Source organism: Limanda limanda, chromosome 6, assembly GCF_963576545.1.
Source record: "Limanda limanda chromosome 6, fLimLim1.1, whole genome shotgun sequence".
Taxonomy (NCBI): domain Eukaryota; kingdom Metazoa; phylum Chordata; class Actinopteri; order Pleuronectiformes; family Pleuronectidae; genus Limanda; species Limanda limanda.
The window spans coordinates 24,335,725-24,351,148 of NC_083641.1; the positions used below are offsets into that span (position 1 = coordinate 24,335,725).

Below are 15,424 nucleotides of genomic sequence, written 5' to 3' on the forward strand. Positions count from 1 at the left end.
CCAGCGAGCAGCCAGTTCTCAAAGTGAAGAGTCTGCACCCTGCTCGCGTTGGATAAATAATTGCACTGGCAAACTCACAGCAGTGATTTAATAAATGCAACGTGACATTAACACTTTGAACGGGAACTGTCTTTGTCCCTTCACACACTCACACACACACACAGACACACACACACTGCCTGTGCCACAGAGAATGGATGAAGCAACTTTTGATCCCACGTATGGATTCCTGTCTTTGTATATTGCCTCTGAGCTGCTTTTAAGTTGAAATGAAAGGGAAAATGCCGCCGCTCGTTCTAAATTGGGCTCATACAGATATAGTGGAGACAAATACCAAAACAGCCTGTGATTGGCGTTTCTAAAGATAGTGTGAATTGCCCCTGGCTGCTATGGTAACAGGAACCCCCCCCCGGGTTGCCTGCAGCATCCATGAAGGTGTGAAGTTGCATATCTGTGCAAGTACACAGCACGAGTAAACTTCTATAGGATGCCTTTAACGAACTGGAAAACTGTAACTATACTGTTTATGGTGTGCTTGCAGCCACAAAGCAGTACAGTAATTACTGCATCACAAGTAAACTGGGTGTTTCTGAGAGTGTGAGCGGCACAGCTGGATGCACAGCTGGATGCACAGCGGATGCACCGGAGTCATTGTTCACACGTCTCTGTTGGAACCACAGCGACTGCACTGGTCTCTCCCACATCACTAGAGGGGGCTTGATGCCTGATAAGTAGGAAAACAAACCTCACAGACTCATTATCCTCCCGAACACAGACTCACAACAGAATTGAAGAGAGCTGGAACAGACATCATCAGTGAGTATTATATCATACTCCTGAATTTTGATAACTGAGATTAATGTTTTATTGCCTCAGGCCTGTTTTTTTTCCCGTATTTTAGGCCAAGGTAAATAAAAATGTAATGTGACTTCATTGTCTTCACACTCATGCAGAACGAGCTCTGTCAGTGTTTTATTAGTGGATTATTGTTTGTGATGCATTGACATGTAAATTTAATTTTAATGGTTTCTGGCTCACGTCTCTGGGCGGAGCTCTGCTGGTTATTCCAGGCAGGGTGACCAGGGCTTTACTGATAGAGACACAAAAACATCATTAGCGTCTTTAAAATCTCTATGTAAAACATTTATTTATATATTTTGCAGGTACAATTGTATTTTTCTCTGTTAACTTATCATCTTTCTATAGCTTCAATTCCTGTTCTTGTAATTTTCACTTTTTCCTGCTATGCACTTTGTAACTTCTTAGGGAAAAGGCTTTACAAATGGAGTTTGATATCAAGTGTGGCATGGTGGTGCAGTGGTTAGCATCCTCCGGTTCAGTCGGGGACTGACACCTTGTGTGCATCCCACCTCTTACCCAATGGGATAAGCTATCGCCTATAATGTTCCATAAAAAAAAGGAGTATATATTGTAATGTATTATAATGAACGGACTCTTTAAAGAACAAACTATAAATGACTTACTACATCTGAACTTACTTATTAACAACAGGCTTTTACACAAAACTTCCACTACAACCTCTTTAAACTAAAGGCAGTGAAAGACTAACTACAGTGAGTTTGTAAATACTCTCCCTACTTTCTTCCAGGTCCATTTGATGTTTATACTCTTAACTTCAACCTGATTGGACAAACAAGATGTGAGTAACTGTAAATAAGAGCATCGAGTTGTGTTTCTTTGTGAACGAGTCACAAAACAGAAGAGAACTCTCTCAGAGGGAGGATGTTGATGTAAACTGTGCATCCACTAGGAACTGCACCATTGTATAAACATCAAGAGGCTCGTAAACTGTTTACCCAAAGCTTTGAGAGGGAACATCGCAGCAGTGAATCAAGTGAATTCATGCAGAAGTTTAACTTTCGCCTCCTGACCTCCTGCTTCTCCTCGAGTCTCCGTTCAAATCTTAGTTCCCAGGGTCACTATGCTTTGTTTGGATATGAAACAAATAAGGGAGAAAAGGGAACGACAAGCTGCTGAGGAGAACCACGAGACAGAAAAGTTAGAAACCCTTTTTACATCGGCATTGATTTTTATTTGATCAGAGAGTAATGTCAATACAAGTTTGCATTCCAGGTTGTAAAGCGGAGGTTGAGGAATAAATCAGCAACAGAACTTTTCTCACTATAGAAAAAGGAGATCGCTTTGGAGTAAAAACAATCTTTTTCTGAATTAGCTTGGTGCTGCTTTGCGTATTTATCAGCTGGATAATGTATCCAAGTTACATATTCAATTAGTTCCCACATATACGAATAAACATGTTTAACACAGGGTTATTTTTCGTTGCTGTATAATCAATAAAAAATGGATACTGGCAGTGTATGAGGAGTAATATTGTTTTTTAGAAACAGAGATTTTTTGCATATCACAGTCAGTTCAAGGTGCAGGCGCTGAGGACAGGCAGCAGGGTGGGGTCGCTCTTTGGATTTAGCTGCTCACAGTAAATCATGAATAACAGACCTGTGTCAAATTCCCTGAGCATCAAATCGGCACTCGGCATTTTCATATTCCGCCAATCGGAGAGGAATGCATGTGATATAATCTGCAATAACATATGTTGTGTACATGACAAGATGCAGGTAATAAACTGAATATGACAGGTAACTACAATGTTCTTTACCCTGAGAAAATGATTTTATTTCAATATACGTTTTTCAAAACTGGCAAGAGAAAGAATGAAATCTCGAAAAAAGATTATTGGAAGATGTTGCATTAATATGTTTTCATCACCATCTCGTCCCAGTGATATATTCGATTCTTTTTTAAAGACCTGGCTCCACTAACACGTCTCTGAGCTCCACTCCCCTTCCAGATGTCTCAGACACTCTGGGTTATTACCAGCTGTTCCTGGCTGTCCCTTGGTCATGGGCCGGCTGAGGGGAATGGGCCATTATGCCGTTGATGCAGCCGCCGCAAAGTTTTGTTAGTTTTCCATTAAGGCTAAAATTAGGTTAAGACTAAAAACTCACATCTGTACCAGCTTTTAAATGTCCACAAATCGTTTCAACATGTATTTATCAGCAGAATTAAGCCAAAAAATACCACACCGGTTTTTAATGAAACTCGATGGAAAAGACATGGGTCACGATAGAAACTAGATTCGGACATGGAGGCCGATCCAGACATTTATTTTCATGGATTTTTACCAAAGGGAATTATTCATGGGTCTTGAACAGAATTATGGGGACCAGGCAGTTTTTTTTTCTTCTGCCTTATCTGGAAGCCTTTCTCGATCTGAAATCGCATTTTGCCCCCAGATCCCAGTGAATCTTTTGGTGACAATGATATTTTTTCAAAGTTATGAGACCCCTCATCTGAGACATCCTTGGACACCTCGTCCTGAGTCTGTCCTGTAGGGGACAGAAGAGCTGCACCGTTGGATAGCCTGTCAGAGCCGGTGGTGTTGGAAGCTCCGCTCTGTTGGGCGCGGATGACCACTTCAAACATCTTCTGCTCCGGCTCATCAATGGGGAATTTGGGAGAATATTTGAAAGGGTTTCCAGGATAGGCTAAGGCGGAGCTTGCCCTTCCTTGAGATTTACCCTTCATCATTCCCAGGACTTCATAGCGGAAGCTGGAGATATCCTGCTTCAGCTCCTGTAATATATTGAGAACCACAGATCAAACGCTAGTGCACAGCAGTGTAAAAACAATGTTTTGGGACCATGTAGTTCTACCTTGAAGTTCTCTTCTGTCAAACCTTCAGCTGTCTTGGCGTCTCTGATCAGCGCAGCGACATATCGCTTCACAAGGTTCCTTAAAACCTCCTGAAAAACATAATTTTATAGATAAAAACTACAGATTTGTTTTCAAAATAAAGCTGTATAAAAAAGTGCCTTCATTTATTTGTTTAAAAAGACAGCAGTACCTGGTACTGATGGTTTGATCTTACACTTTTAGCCGCGCGTCTCTGAAAGTAAAGATACATATTGTTGATTCCAATGGTAGGATGAGTTATTCTTTACAATGCATATAAACATATTCGCTGTAATGTCAGAGAGAATAGTAGGTAAATAACTGTATTCTATACAGTGGGGACAATATAGATCAGATCTCTGGAAACTCCTTACCCCCAATGTTTCGAAGGTATCATGCATTTTTTTGCTTTGTCTCCTGAATAAAAATTTCTTTATCCATCTCATCAGATAAAAAACTGCCTTCGGACTGGGTATTATGTTAAACGGAGACGGCAAAGTCCCCCCTTCTTCAAAGTAGCTCATCCATAATTTTGTTCTTGCGAATTTCCATTCTATATCAGCATGATCCTGAAAGAGAAACAAACAAACAATTTATCAAAACCTTTCGCGAAGGTACACAAGACAAATTAGTGTGGTGAAACCAGCGGGCCGGTGCGCTCACAGCTATGTGCTGGTAGGAGTTGTTCATCATCGCGATGAGCATGTTCAGAAGCACGATCTGGGAGATCACGTTGTAGGTGCCGAACATGGTGCTGCCCACAAACTCAGTGAATTGATGATCCGGCGCCATATCGGTCACGTAGAGGTTAATCAGGCCAAACACGGACCAAAATAACGACTGCAGCGTCTCGAACAGCCTGAAAAGCAAACAACCGTAAGTCACATTGTGCATCGCTGAAGGAAAATCATATTAAATATTAGTATCACAGTTTTCTCAGGAGCGATTTGTTTATGGACTTGCGTTGAGAAGGCATTGTTCTGTGTTTGGCAGCGAATCCCTTTGCACAACTTTTCTTCTGTTTCATAGTAAAAGTACAGCTGGTTGAGGCCGTTGGCGAAGGCTAAAAGCACCAGGCAGTAGATGAAGAGGAACTTGAGGATGTCCAGGAGCATTCGACCCAGCGAGATCTGTAAGGGCCCCAGATGGGAGTTGGCAGTAAAAAGGCAGATGAGGCGTAAAGAGCTGAAGATGTTGGCGATGGCGAACAAGGCCTCTGCCACCAGAGTCGGGTGCCACATTTCCCACTGGTCTCTGGGTTTGGGCCCTCTGTACTGTAAAAAATAAATAGTGACAATGATGTTAGTTACTATTTGCATTACAGGTAACAAAGCTTATTTTTCCATTTCAAAAAACAAGAACACACAGCAATCCCATTCATTTAAATTCTCCTCATTTTGACTGGTGTATAAGTTAAAGCAACACTATGTAACTTTTCCTGAGCAACAACGCCCTCTGCAGCCACACATGATAAATAATTCTGATTAACTCTGACTTAATAGTCCCTCCGACTACAAGCAATTTACGGCTAGATACTACCCACAATCCCCTGCTCGCTGAAACCCCAAATCTGTTATAATTTTAACCTCCTCACAGAATATTGGAGATTAACGCTGGTTTTAGAAGACCTCTAATACTGTAATAATATTGGAAGTGGTGTAGAGAAGGCCTTAGGCTGCCAGTTATGCACTACTTGCAGGATATTGTACCCACTCACTTAATAAACCTTCCTACAGGAGTGGGAATAAAAGCAGTCCAACCTACTAATTCCAAATCGGTGAACCATCAAACTAATTTTAAAGCCTGAAGCCAATTTTAAAGTTCAAAAGTTGCATAGTATCGCTTGTACCAGTGGGATCAAACATATCTGTCTTCTAATGTGAAATAAAACTCTTTTATAAACTTTGCAAATCTGAAAACTGAAATACGTTACTTCCTGACATATACAGCACCTGTGTGTAGGCAACGAGCTTCAGAGAAATGGTAGCAAGATACAGGGAGTTCATTATGAAGTCCACTAGGTTCCACCAGTCGTCCATGTAGTCTTGGAAACCATTATCCCACATCTGTTTGATCTCCATCCATATAAAACCTCAAACAGGAAAAACACAAGTGGTCAACATTCATTATCGAGCAGCTGCAGTAAGTGCCTCTGATTGACTTTCCTCAAATGTGTGCAGAAGCAAAACAATAACATGAGAAAACAGCAGTCGGTTAGTGCTGGTGTACACGTGTGTGCTTATTGTTACCGAGCACCCAAGGCAGGATCATCCACTCCACGATGGTGGGTGGGGGGCCCTGACAGTCCTTCTGTGAGGTGGATATGTGCTGCGAGGCCAAGAAGAGCAGGAAGAGGAAGGTCAGGTAGGAGGCGGTGTGACAGATGAACTTGATGAAAGGCCTGCGGATGAATAAGCCATAGAAGCTCTTTGGAGAGATCAGGTAGAAGATGGACAGCAGCGGAAACAGGAGGCCGATGAAGATGCAGGTGAGGAGCTTTGCCGCCCAGTGACGCCTCCTCCAGCCGGGGAACTGATCGTACCAGCGAGACGCCAGCAGCTGCTGACAGTTGGGCTGCGCGATAAACTGAGAGGAAGAGAGATAAATGATGTTAGAGGAGGCTTGTGAGGCTTTCCCCCCTGTGTGTCTTTCCTCTGGTGTGTTATATAAGGTCTTTAAGTACCACAGAAAACTCTGCTCATGGAGCTCCTGAAATGACTCATCAGTCGTCCGACCTTCGAAACTTTTGGTGACGTCAAGAGCAAGTGCAAAGCTCCAGCCAATCAAAACGTGTAAATGTGAAAGTGGAGGCAGTGGGCTAACGTGGTGTGTAATCATCTGTGTGTGGCTTTTATTTCCTGTGTACTTCTCATCGGCATTGACAGCCATAGACATATATAAAGGCTAGATGTCTCGTCTGCGTTGCCGGCCAACGGAGCCAGACGTCACCACATGGCGGCCATCTTGCTAGGGGGCAGCTCGCTCACCCATAACATTGTGTTGGTAGTGGTAAATAACCATAACTTGCTCAATTTTCAACCGATTTTGAAACGGTCTGGTTTGTTATAAACATCAGATGTAGTTATGACACTGCGTAAATTATATCAATTTTTTAGAAAATAACATAATTATTCATAAGTATGCAGTGTCATATCTACATCTCTGACGTTTATAACAAACCAGACCGTTTCAAAATCGGTTGAAAATTGAGCAAGTTATGGTTATTTACCACTACCAACACAATGTTATGGGTGAGCGAGCTGCCCCGTAGCAAGATGGCCGCCATGTGGTGACGTCCGGCTCCGTTGAAAGAGACATCTAGTCTTTATATATGTCTATGTTGACAGCTACGCACGGCACGTTAGCATGAAAGCCGGCTGCACTGTTTCCCAGGCATGAAACCGTGATGGTTGTCGTGACAATTGCATCAAGCGTCAAAAACTCAACACAACGCGTTTGTCCGGCCACGTTAAACAGGAAGCTGACATTTCCTACACGCACTGGAAGGACGTGCGTTGACAAAAACAGCTCTCCATTAGACAGCTGTAAAATACATGCTTTTCTCCCCTGTAGTCTCAAACTGCTGCAGACATGATGTTACGATAAAATCTCCAGAGCTTCCCCCCCGCTGCTTATCCTCAGCAAAGGTAACATTGAGGAATGGAAAAAACATGTTTTACCGTTCTTCACCCCGAGCAAGAGGAATTCAAGATGTTAGGGGGGGGGACATTAGAGATCCTCTGTTCTGTGATCCTCTGTCAAGAAATTATTGTGGAATCTGTTTCCCATACACATCTTCTCTGCCCCTCGGGATTGAATACAAACATGTGCTGGACGTCTGTGGCCGGTGATGGACGATCACTTTAGCCTGACCACATTATAGTGAAATGGATTTCTACATTGTATGTAGCATCAAATTGTGGTGGATGACGTCAAGTAACAAAGCAGATTCTGATTTCTTCAGTGTTTCCTATTTGTGCTTGTGAGTCGTCGACGTGACTGGAGGCAAAACGGTGGCACAACCAGATATAGTCTGAGGACAGATTTATAAAGTGAAAATCACCTTGTCTACATGTTACAATCATAGACTGTGGTCACGTGCGTCTGTACATTAACCCTGTGATAACATATTGTATAGTGCTTAATCATAAGGACAATGTATAGTATTTAATCTTTACATCTAAATTATTTTTTAAAGTTCTTAAATACAATGTAAATAGACTAACCCTAACTTGAGGTAACTTTGGTGCAAAGAGCACAAGTATGCTAAATAATATAAATAATTAAATGGCAGGGTATTTAAGTCATCTGATAATATTATAATTATTGCACAGTATGTTAAGGTAAGATAAGTGTTGTATATATGACATAATACTGCTGTATTTCCTTACATGCATACTGTAGATAGATATACTATTTATTGGGATTTTTCTGCTGCGCTTGTTAAAGAATGAAAAACCAATCTATCACTAAGCATCATCCTAAACTGGAGGACTTTATATGAACAGCACTGAAAGTTCTCCAGTCATATGATTCTCAATTATCAACGAGAATTATTAGAATTCATGATGTCAAATAAACAGTGCGACCAAGATATGTAATTCCAATTTAAGTCATTAAACCTACTGATGAATAACCTCATGATGGCATTCTGCTCCAAAAATAAAAGCAAGTAGTCAGACTTTGTTTCTACTCAAAGTATTCAAATGCTTATTTTTTACTATAACAGCTCGCAGAAAACATCTGCGTACAAAGAAAACTTTGTAATATTCCACAGCGAGAGCAGAAGTGAACACGAGAAGCAGAGAGGACAGAAATGAATTAAAGGAGATGTTTGCCATCAATAAGTGCTGGTGGTCTACGCAGTCAATTAAACTGCAGCACTTTGATGCTGTTTCTTTAGAACGAAAACTCCTCAGAAGAGCTCATCTTGAAGAAGTGTGTTGTTGACATTAGTGGGAAAAAATTAAACAATGGAAACTCATGCAACTGCTTTCTGGCCACAATCCATGCTCTTAGGGAAGAGCGAACACTTAACAGCTCCATATTCGTTTTACTTACTTCTTAATGTTACCAGCAATTGGAAGATGTTGCAATCAGTGTGGAACATGTTTGACTTTAGGTTAGAGTCCAATTCCAATCAGATCCAAGTCTGACATGAACTTAACTCTGTAACTTCTCTCATTCATCTGGTGGTCAGTGTATTTTATAATTTACTTTAAATGCTTGTTAAATGTCAGCCTGACTCATGAAGTGACCTCATTCAGGGGGACTCCTCAAGTCACTGGAGTGGAGCCCAAGTCAAGTCTTAAATCTGTCACAAGAAACTTTTCATTTGCAAACTTACTCTGATTATGTGACCGAACGTAATCCTCAAAGATTTGAGCTTTTTCCTTGTCAACTTTTCATTTGGCATTCTATTAATGGGCCTTAATTTGTAACATATAAGATGTTGTAACATTTATGCTGTTAATTGATCACATTTCTGTTACAGAGTGTGAAGAGATGTTGAATCTGAGGTCATTTAAGGTCGCAAAAATGTCAAATCACACAGCAGGTGAGTCCAAGAAGAAATTTATATTAAATCACGAGAAACAATGAAATCCCAGTCTCTCCGCCCACTTTTTTGTTCTTAAAGTAGAGTTCACTACAAACAGGGGTTTCTCACTGTTATGTAGAGCCAACAGTGTTTAGTTTTTATCTAGTTTTAAAACATTTTTGTGTTATCAATCTCAGGTTTATGTTATCTTTTACCATGTTTCCATCGTGGCACATCCAGGTGTATTTATTAGCAGCAGTGTAGATAGCTAAATGTTGTCTGAAACCGGCCAAAGAAACCTTGTTCAAATCACCCATCTGTGATAAACCCCTTTCCCACTGTAGTCAGTGAAACTCGGCTGTAAAACCCTTCTGCCATGGAGACCAGTGGTGGCACACAGAGCTGATCTCCAATTCTCGTGTTCCCAACTGTCTCATCCAAATAGAGCATAACAGAAAAGCCCGAACTCTACGTGCAGACTCCTAAATGCTTGAGACTAAACGTGAACGTACAAAGGTGGTGTGAGCCTTTCCTGCTGCAAATACTGCAAAACAAACAACACATAGGTGGTTTCATTCATTTCATGAGTGGAACAAATAAAATGAACTGGCTGAAACACAGCGTTTAGTTTTATTGTCGCCTGTTGTGCAGGAGACAACAAAACAAACAAGCAAACCTGGATTTAAATCAGGATGTTAACATTTTATGAGGTAGACTGAGACCAAAGGCTTCCAATCTCGACTCGTAATACTAAATGTTGTCATCCTCATCATCTACATGCATCCACTTGTGTAATCCTTGATTAACCTCATAAATTATTCCTAAATCGTATTTCCTTGTGCATCTTATTCTGCTGCAGCCGCTGTGTGATCACCAAGTGTAAATTTAATCGTTCATTTTCATGATAAATGACAGGAAGTCGTTGTTGCATCCTGGGAAAAAAAAACACTTCCACAGAATATGTTAAAAGACTGTAAAAGGTTTCCTCCCTAATTAAAATATTATGAGTTTGTATTTCAGGGAAGTGCTCATCACTTATTCCATCATTATCGCCAATTATCCAAATGTCATGGGACCGTCTGAAAGGGCCACTGTAATGCGTTTTTAAGAGCCAGCCTGGCAATTACATGTAGCTCTAAGCTCCCAGAGGACATCTCCACCCTCTTCGGGCCATTTGCGGCTCATCTTGGCACCGGTCGTCTTGTAGTCCATGTTGTTCCTTGTTCCTCGTGGTGCTTCATCACAGGACTGAAAAGCTGTCAGCTCTGTTTGTGAACCTGTGTTTACCGAGACATTGGAGTAGTTTTCTGATCTTGTTTTGTAAAAAGAAGGATGGTGATGATGAATCAAGAGCTTACCTCTTTCTGGCTGTATTTAATAGCCAGTTTAAGTCGTGCCAGGTCATTGTTGTCATCCAGCAGGGGATTGATGTCATCTCGGTAGTTGAGGATTGTCTCCAACTCTTTAGAGCTCCGGGTTTGGTCCAGGAGGTCTTTTGCAAATTGTTTACACGTGTGGGAGAGCTCCTCGTACTCTGACTTGAACTCGTTCTCCACATCGCTGAGCTCCTTCAGCTCCCAGCTGAGCTGGAAGGCCGTGAGGAAGGGATCCTCGCTCGAGAGGGCGATGAGGGACGGGCTGGCGAGGGCTTTGTAGATGTTCAGACGGGAGCGAGACTGACGCAGGACGTCCACGTCTGAGCTGGAGAGGCACTCCACGCAGTTGCAGCGTACGGAGTGCGGCTGCGGGATGGAAACTCCTCGCTGCACCAGCAGTTTGATGATCTCGTAGTTGTTGGTGTGGGCTGCGAGGATGATCGGAGTGATGTCCGGGGTGAAGTCTGAAAACTGCTTGTCTTGCAGGATTGGTGGAACCTGTACAGGAGGACAAGAGAGGAAACAAACTAAATTCAAAAGAATAAATTCACAGGGAACAAGTAACAGCTTTATAAACCTCTCACAGGGACCGAAACAGCTAGTTTGAATTAGTTTGATTGGATCAAATTTCATCTTGGGTGCCTGACCCATCTTGTCTAACAGAGAGCCCACAGCTAATGGCTTGTGGTTGAGCTGTCCTCAAATTATCTTCCTGGTTGGAGTCAACAACACCATTTTCTCTTCTCATCACAGAATCAAGTCCATTACAGGAAGAACCAGCAGTGTCGAGAAATAAAAACAACAAATTTACAAGGAAGTCGAACGGGACTTTTTTTCAAAATGCCTGATACACCACGCTATAGCAGCAGCACATCAAATCCGAGCTGCATCTTTCAAGCAAAAAAACAAGAATTACACAGTTTTTAAACTAAATAACAACCATTCCAGTCATCCTGTCACATCCAAGCAGATTCAAATGATCTTTTCAGCATGTTTCCGTGATTTCAGTTCTATCACTGCTTATCCTACGATGGTCTCGGGGAGCTGGAGATATTCCTGGCAGACATTGGACGAGAGACGGAGTTCATCCTGGACAAGTCGCCAGCATCTTGGATGCTTTTCAAACTCAAATTCACACCTCTGGGCAATTTAGGGTCTTTAAGTTGCATGTCTTAGGACTCTTCTATTTCAAGAGAGGCCCATCAGGCCGTCAGTCTAACCACTGCACCACCGTGCCACCCCATGAGTAGGACAGTTAACCGGAAAACATCACATAAATCACTTTATACTGTAAGTCGGACTAGAATCAGTGGCTGACAGTGGGACACTAGCTATAGCTGTCACGTGAGGTTCTAAGTTTTTTCTATCTGAAGTTGAACAACACTGTGAATGCAATCACTGCACATGGGATGTCATCATGGTGGAGACTACCTTTTTGTCCCCACGCCTCTTGTGATTGACCAGCAGCTCCACGGCGCCCACCACCTCTTTGCGGATGGCGTGCAGCAGGGCGTCCCCCACGTACACGTTATAGCTGAGCAGCAGCTCGATGATCTCCAGGTTCTCGTTGTCGATGGCGATGAGCAAGGCCGTGCGTCCCAGGGGGTCGATGCAGTTAATGTTGATCCTGAAATAAATCTCAGCATCCTCCAGGTCTTCTTTCACGCTGGCGTAGTCGCCCTTATCCACTGCCCCCAGGTAGGCCTTCTCCAGGGACGAGAGCTCGGACTCGGCCCTCACGACCCGCAGGGGGATGCTGTCCCTGTACAAGGAGCTGTCAGTTTTGCCGTAATACAGCTGTGACATTGCTGCTGCTGCAGTTTTTCAGAGTCAACTTTAGAAAAGAGACAAAGAGTAAATATGGAAATATGAGGTCAGCAGAGATGAATCTGACACAGACGGAAACTGCACCTTGTTGGGTTTTAAATGACATTAAGCCGAGAGCTGTAATGATCATGTTACGGTTCAACAATCTGAACAAGAGCAATCTTAAAATGTAGGTCCTAATGCTACACGGAAGGAAAAATGGATAATGGTTTGCTCCCCCCAAAAAATCAATCAATCATTATTTGTAAAGTTATTTTCATGCAATGTAGAACAGAGTGCTGTTCAAAATAAAAGCATTTAAATAATTAACGTGTCCATCCATCCACCTACAGAGCAAAACAATATTAACAATAGCTGAAGAAATTGATTTATTAGTTCATTGATTGCATGTTGTTACAGAGATTAAAAACTTTTTCTTTTTCAAACACTCTTCTTGTCAATGTCTTAGTTAGTATTATCACAAGTTTAATCTGAAACATGATTTAAATCTGCTTATCACAGGAAATACTCATCAGCAGTTCAGATAAAAGCAGGAAACAGTTAGTGAATCTTTGTAAAAAACATATGATCAAATACCAACGCTTGAAACAATCGTGCACAGAAGAAAGAGAAAACTTTACCGTCCTCCTGTTGCTTCTCACTTGTGTTATTTTAGCGGAAGTGGAGGCTGCTGCAGCCTGGAGGTTGGATCCTCATCTTCCTCCCTCACTGGCGTCTCCTCTGAAGACGCTGTCCTGTCGTGTAATCTCTTCTCCTCCCTCCTCTCCTCCTCTCCTCTCCTCCCTCCGCTCTCTTTTCACGGACATGTTGTTGGACCAGCCCCCAGCAAGAAGCCCGGGGCTTGTCCAACAAGTGCGTTGTTAGTTAAAGGAAACCAGAGTTTATTATCCTACGTCATTTCATTAGTTTTACAGTATTTTGACAGTTAAGAAATCCTTTTATCACTCGTGTTTTTTATGCAAGATTTTGGAGGCTAATGAAAAAATACACATGGATTCTGATTATATGTAAATCCTTTCTATCTATCTATCTATCTATCTATCTATCTATCTATCTATCTATCTATCTATCTATCTATCTATCTATCTATCTATCTATCTATCTATCTATCTATCTATCTATCTATCTATCTATCTATCTATCTATCTATCTATCTATCTATCTATCTATCTATCTATCTATCTATCTATCTATCTATCTATGTATCTACCTATCTATCTATCTATCTATCTATCTATCTATCTATCTATCTATCTATCTATCTATCTATCTATCTATCTATCTATCTATCTATCTATCTATCTATCTATCTATCTATCTATCTATCTATCTATCTATCTATCTATCTATCTATCTATCTATCTATCTATCTATCTATCTATCTATCTATCTATCTATCTATCTATCTATCCATCTATCTGTCTGTCCATCAATCTATCTATCTATCTATCTCTTTTCCATCCTTCTAACTATCTATCTGTTTGCCTGTCTTTCTGTCTTACTGTCTGTCTCTTATTCTATTCATCCTTCTATCTATCTATCTATCTATCTATCTATCTATCTATCTATCTATCTATCTATCTATCTATCTATCTATCTATCTATCTATCTATCTATCTATCTATCTATCTATCTATCTATCTATCTATCTATCTATCTATCTATCTATCTATCTATCTATCTATCTATCTATCTATCTATCTATCTATCTATCTATCTATCTATCTATCTATCTATCTGTCTGTCCATCAATCTATCTATCTATCCCTCTACCTCTCTCTCTCTCTCTCTCTCTCTCTCTCTCTCTTTCTCTCTCTCTCTCTCTCTCTCTCTCTCTCTCTCTCTCTCTCTCTCTCTCTCTCTCTCTATATATATATATATATATATATATATATATATATATATATATTTATATATATATGCTTTAAAGTAACATCATGAATCTGTGACCTCAGCTTGACTTCAGCCACTTTGTCAGGTTAGTCCTTCTTCCTTCTTCATTTAGGAGGTTCATGTTTCCATCCATTGTCTCGCATTCTGTGAGGGTCGCAGGAGGTTATGAGCCTTAATGCATTTCAATTTAGCCTGCAGTCTCTTTTCTGTAAAAAATACAAGATTAAACCAGTCACATAAAAAGCCTGATAAGCTGCAGTGATGTGGAGTGCCTCAGAAAATTGAAGAAATGCTGTACATTTGACAAAAACTACGTCACTAAACTTTGTGCAGGTTAGGAGGAGGTCCAGTGATGCAGGCATCATGTGCATGTGATGTCTGTTGGGAACCACAAGACATAAACATCAGTGTATCGTGCAGAGAGGACACAAACACACAGAGGCTTCACTGTTATATAGAACCAATGAACTCAGTGATTTACTGAGAAGTAATGTAGAATGTAATATATTTGCCCTCATGCAATGCAATAGATCAAGTGTACTAATTAATTCCCACATTTCCACAACCACCTCTTTCCCAGTGTGTCATCCCCGAGGGTCTTCACAAGTCCAACATCCCCAGAATAACTATCCCACCTTTGTAACCTTTCTGGATTTTGCCTTATTGCACATACAAGTGAGTTTTTTTTGTTATATGAAGATTGTTGTCCAGCCTGAGTGTGCACAGTTGCTATGAAACCTTGTCTCTTTTCCACCACATCTGTAGGCAAAAACAACACAGTACGTCCCAGCTGTTTTTCCATAGGAAACATGTTTGGTGTCTGTAGTTTGCTGGTGTGATCTTCCTCAAAGAGAAAGAAGAAACATGTGTATGGACATTTTAACTCCATTTGATTCCAGTGTTGTAGACTTGATTCTTGAACAACAATAAAAGTTTCGACTTTTACTGTTTCCAGCTTTTTTACATTGTTCGCTGTTTTGAATTACAGTTTTTCACAATTGTTAACACACGTTTTTCAAAACAATAACGGCTTTCTCAAAACTGCACACAGAAAACTGAAAACCTCACACACAAA

At 41.1% G+C, this 15,424-nt stretch overlaps 1 protein-coding gene across 1 annotated transcript; it reads right to left on the reverse strand.

Moving 5' to 3' along the window:
• Nucleotides 1-568: 568 nt before the first annotated feature.
• LOC133002999 (short transient receptor potential channel 4-like) lies at nucleotides 569-12,438 on the reverse strand. Its single transcript, XM_061072587.1, has 12 exons — nucleotides 12,061-12,438; nucleotides 10,612-11,127; nucleotides 5,964-6,300; nucleotides 5,667-5,806; nucleotides 4,678-4,988; nucleotides 4,378-4,573; nucleotides 4,089-4,283; nucleotides 3,887-3,928; nucleotides 3,696-3,785; nucleotides 3,230-3,615; nucleotides 1,039-1,090; nucleotides 569-622 (listed from the first exon to the last, which is right to left on the reverse strand). The coding sequence occupies exons 1-12, from the start codon at nucleotides 12,433-12,435 to the stop codon at nucleotides 569-571; spliced, it is 2,694 nt and encodes an 897-aa protein (XP_060928570.1). The 5' UTR covers nucleotides 12,436-12,438.
• Nucleotides 12,439-15,424: the final 2,986 nt, after the last annotated feature.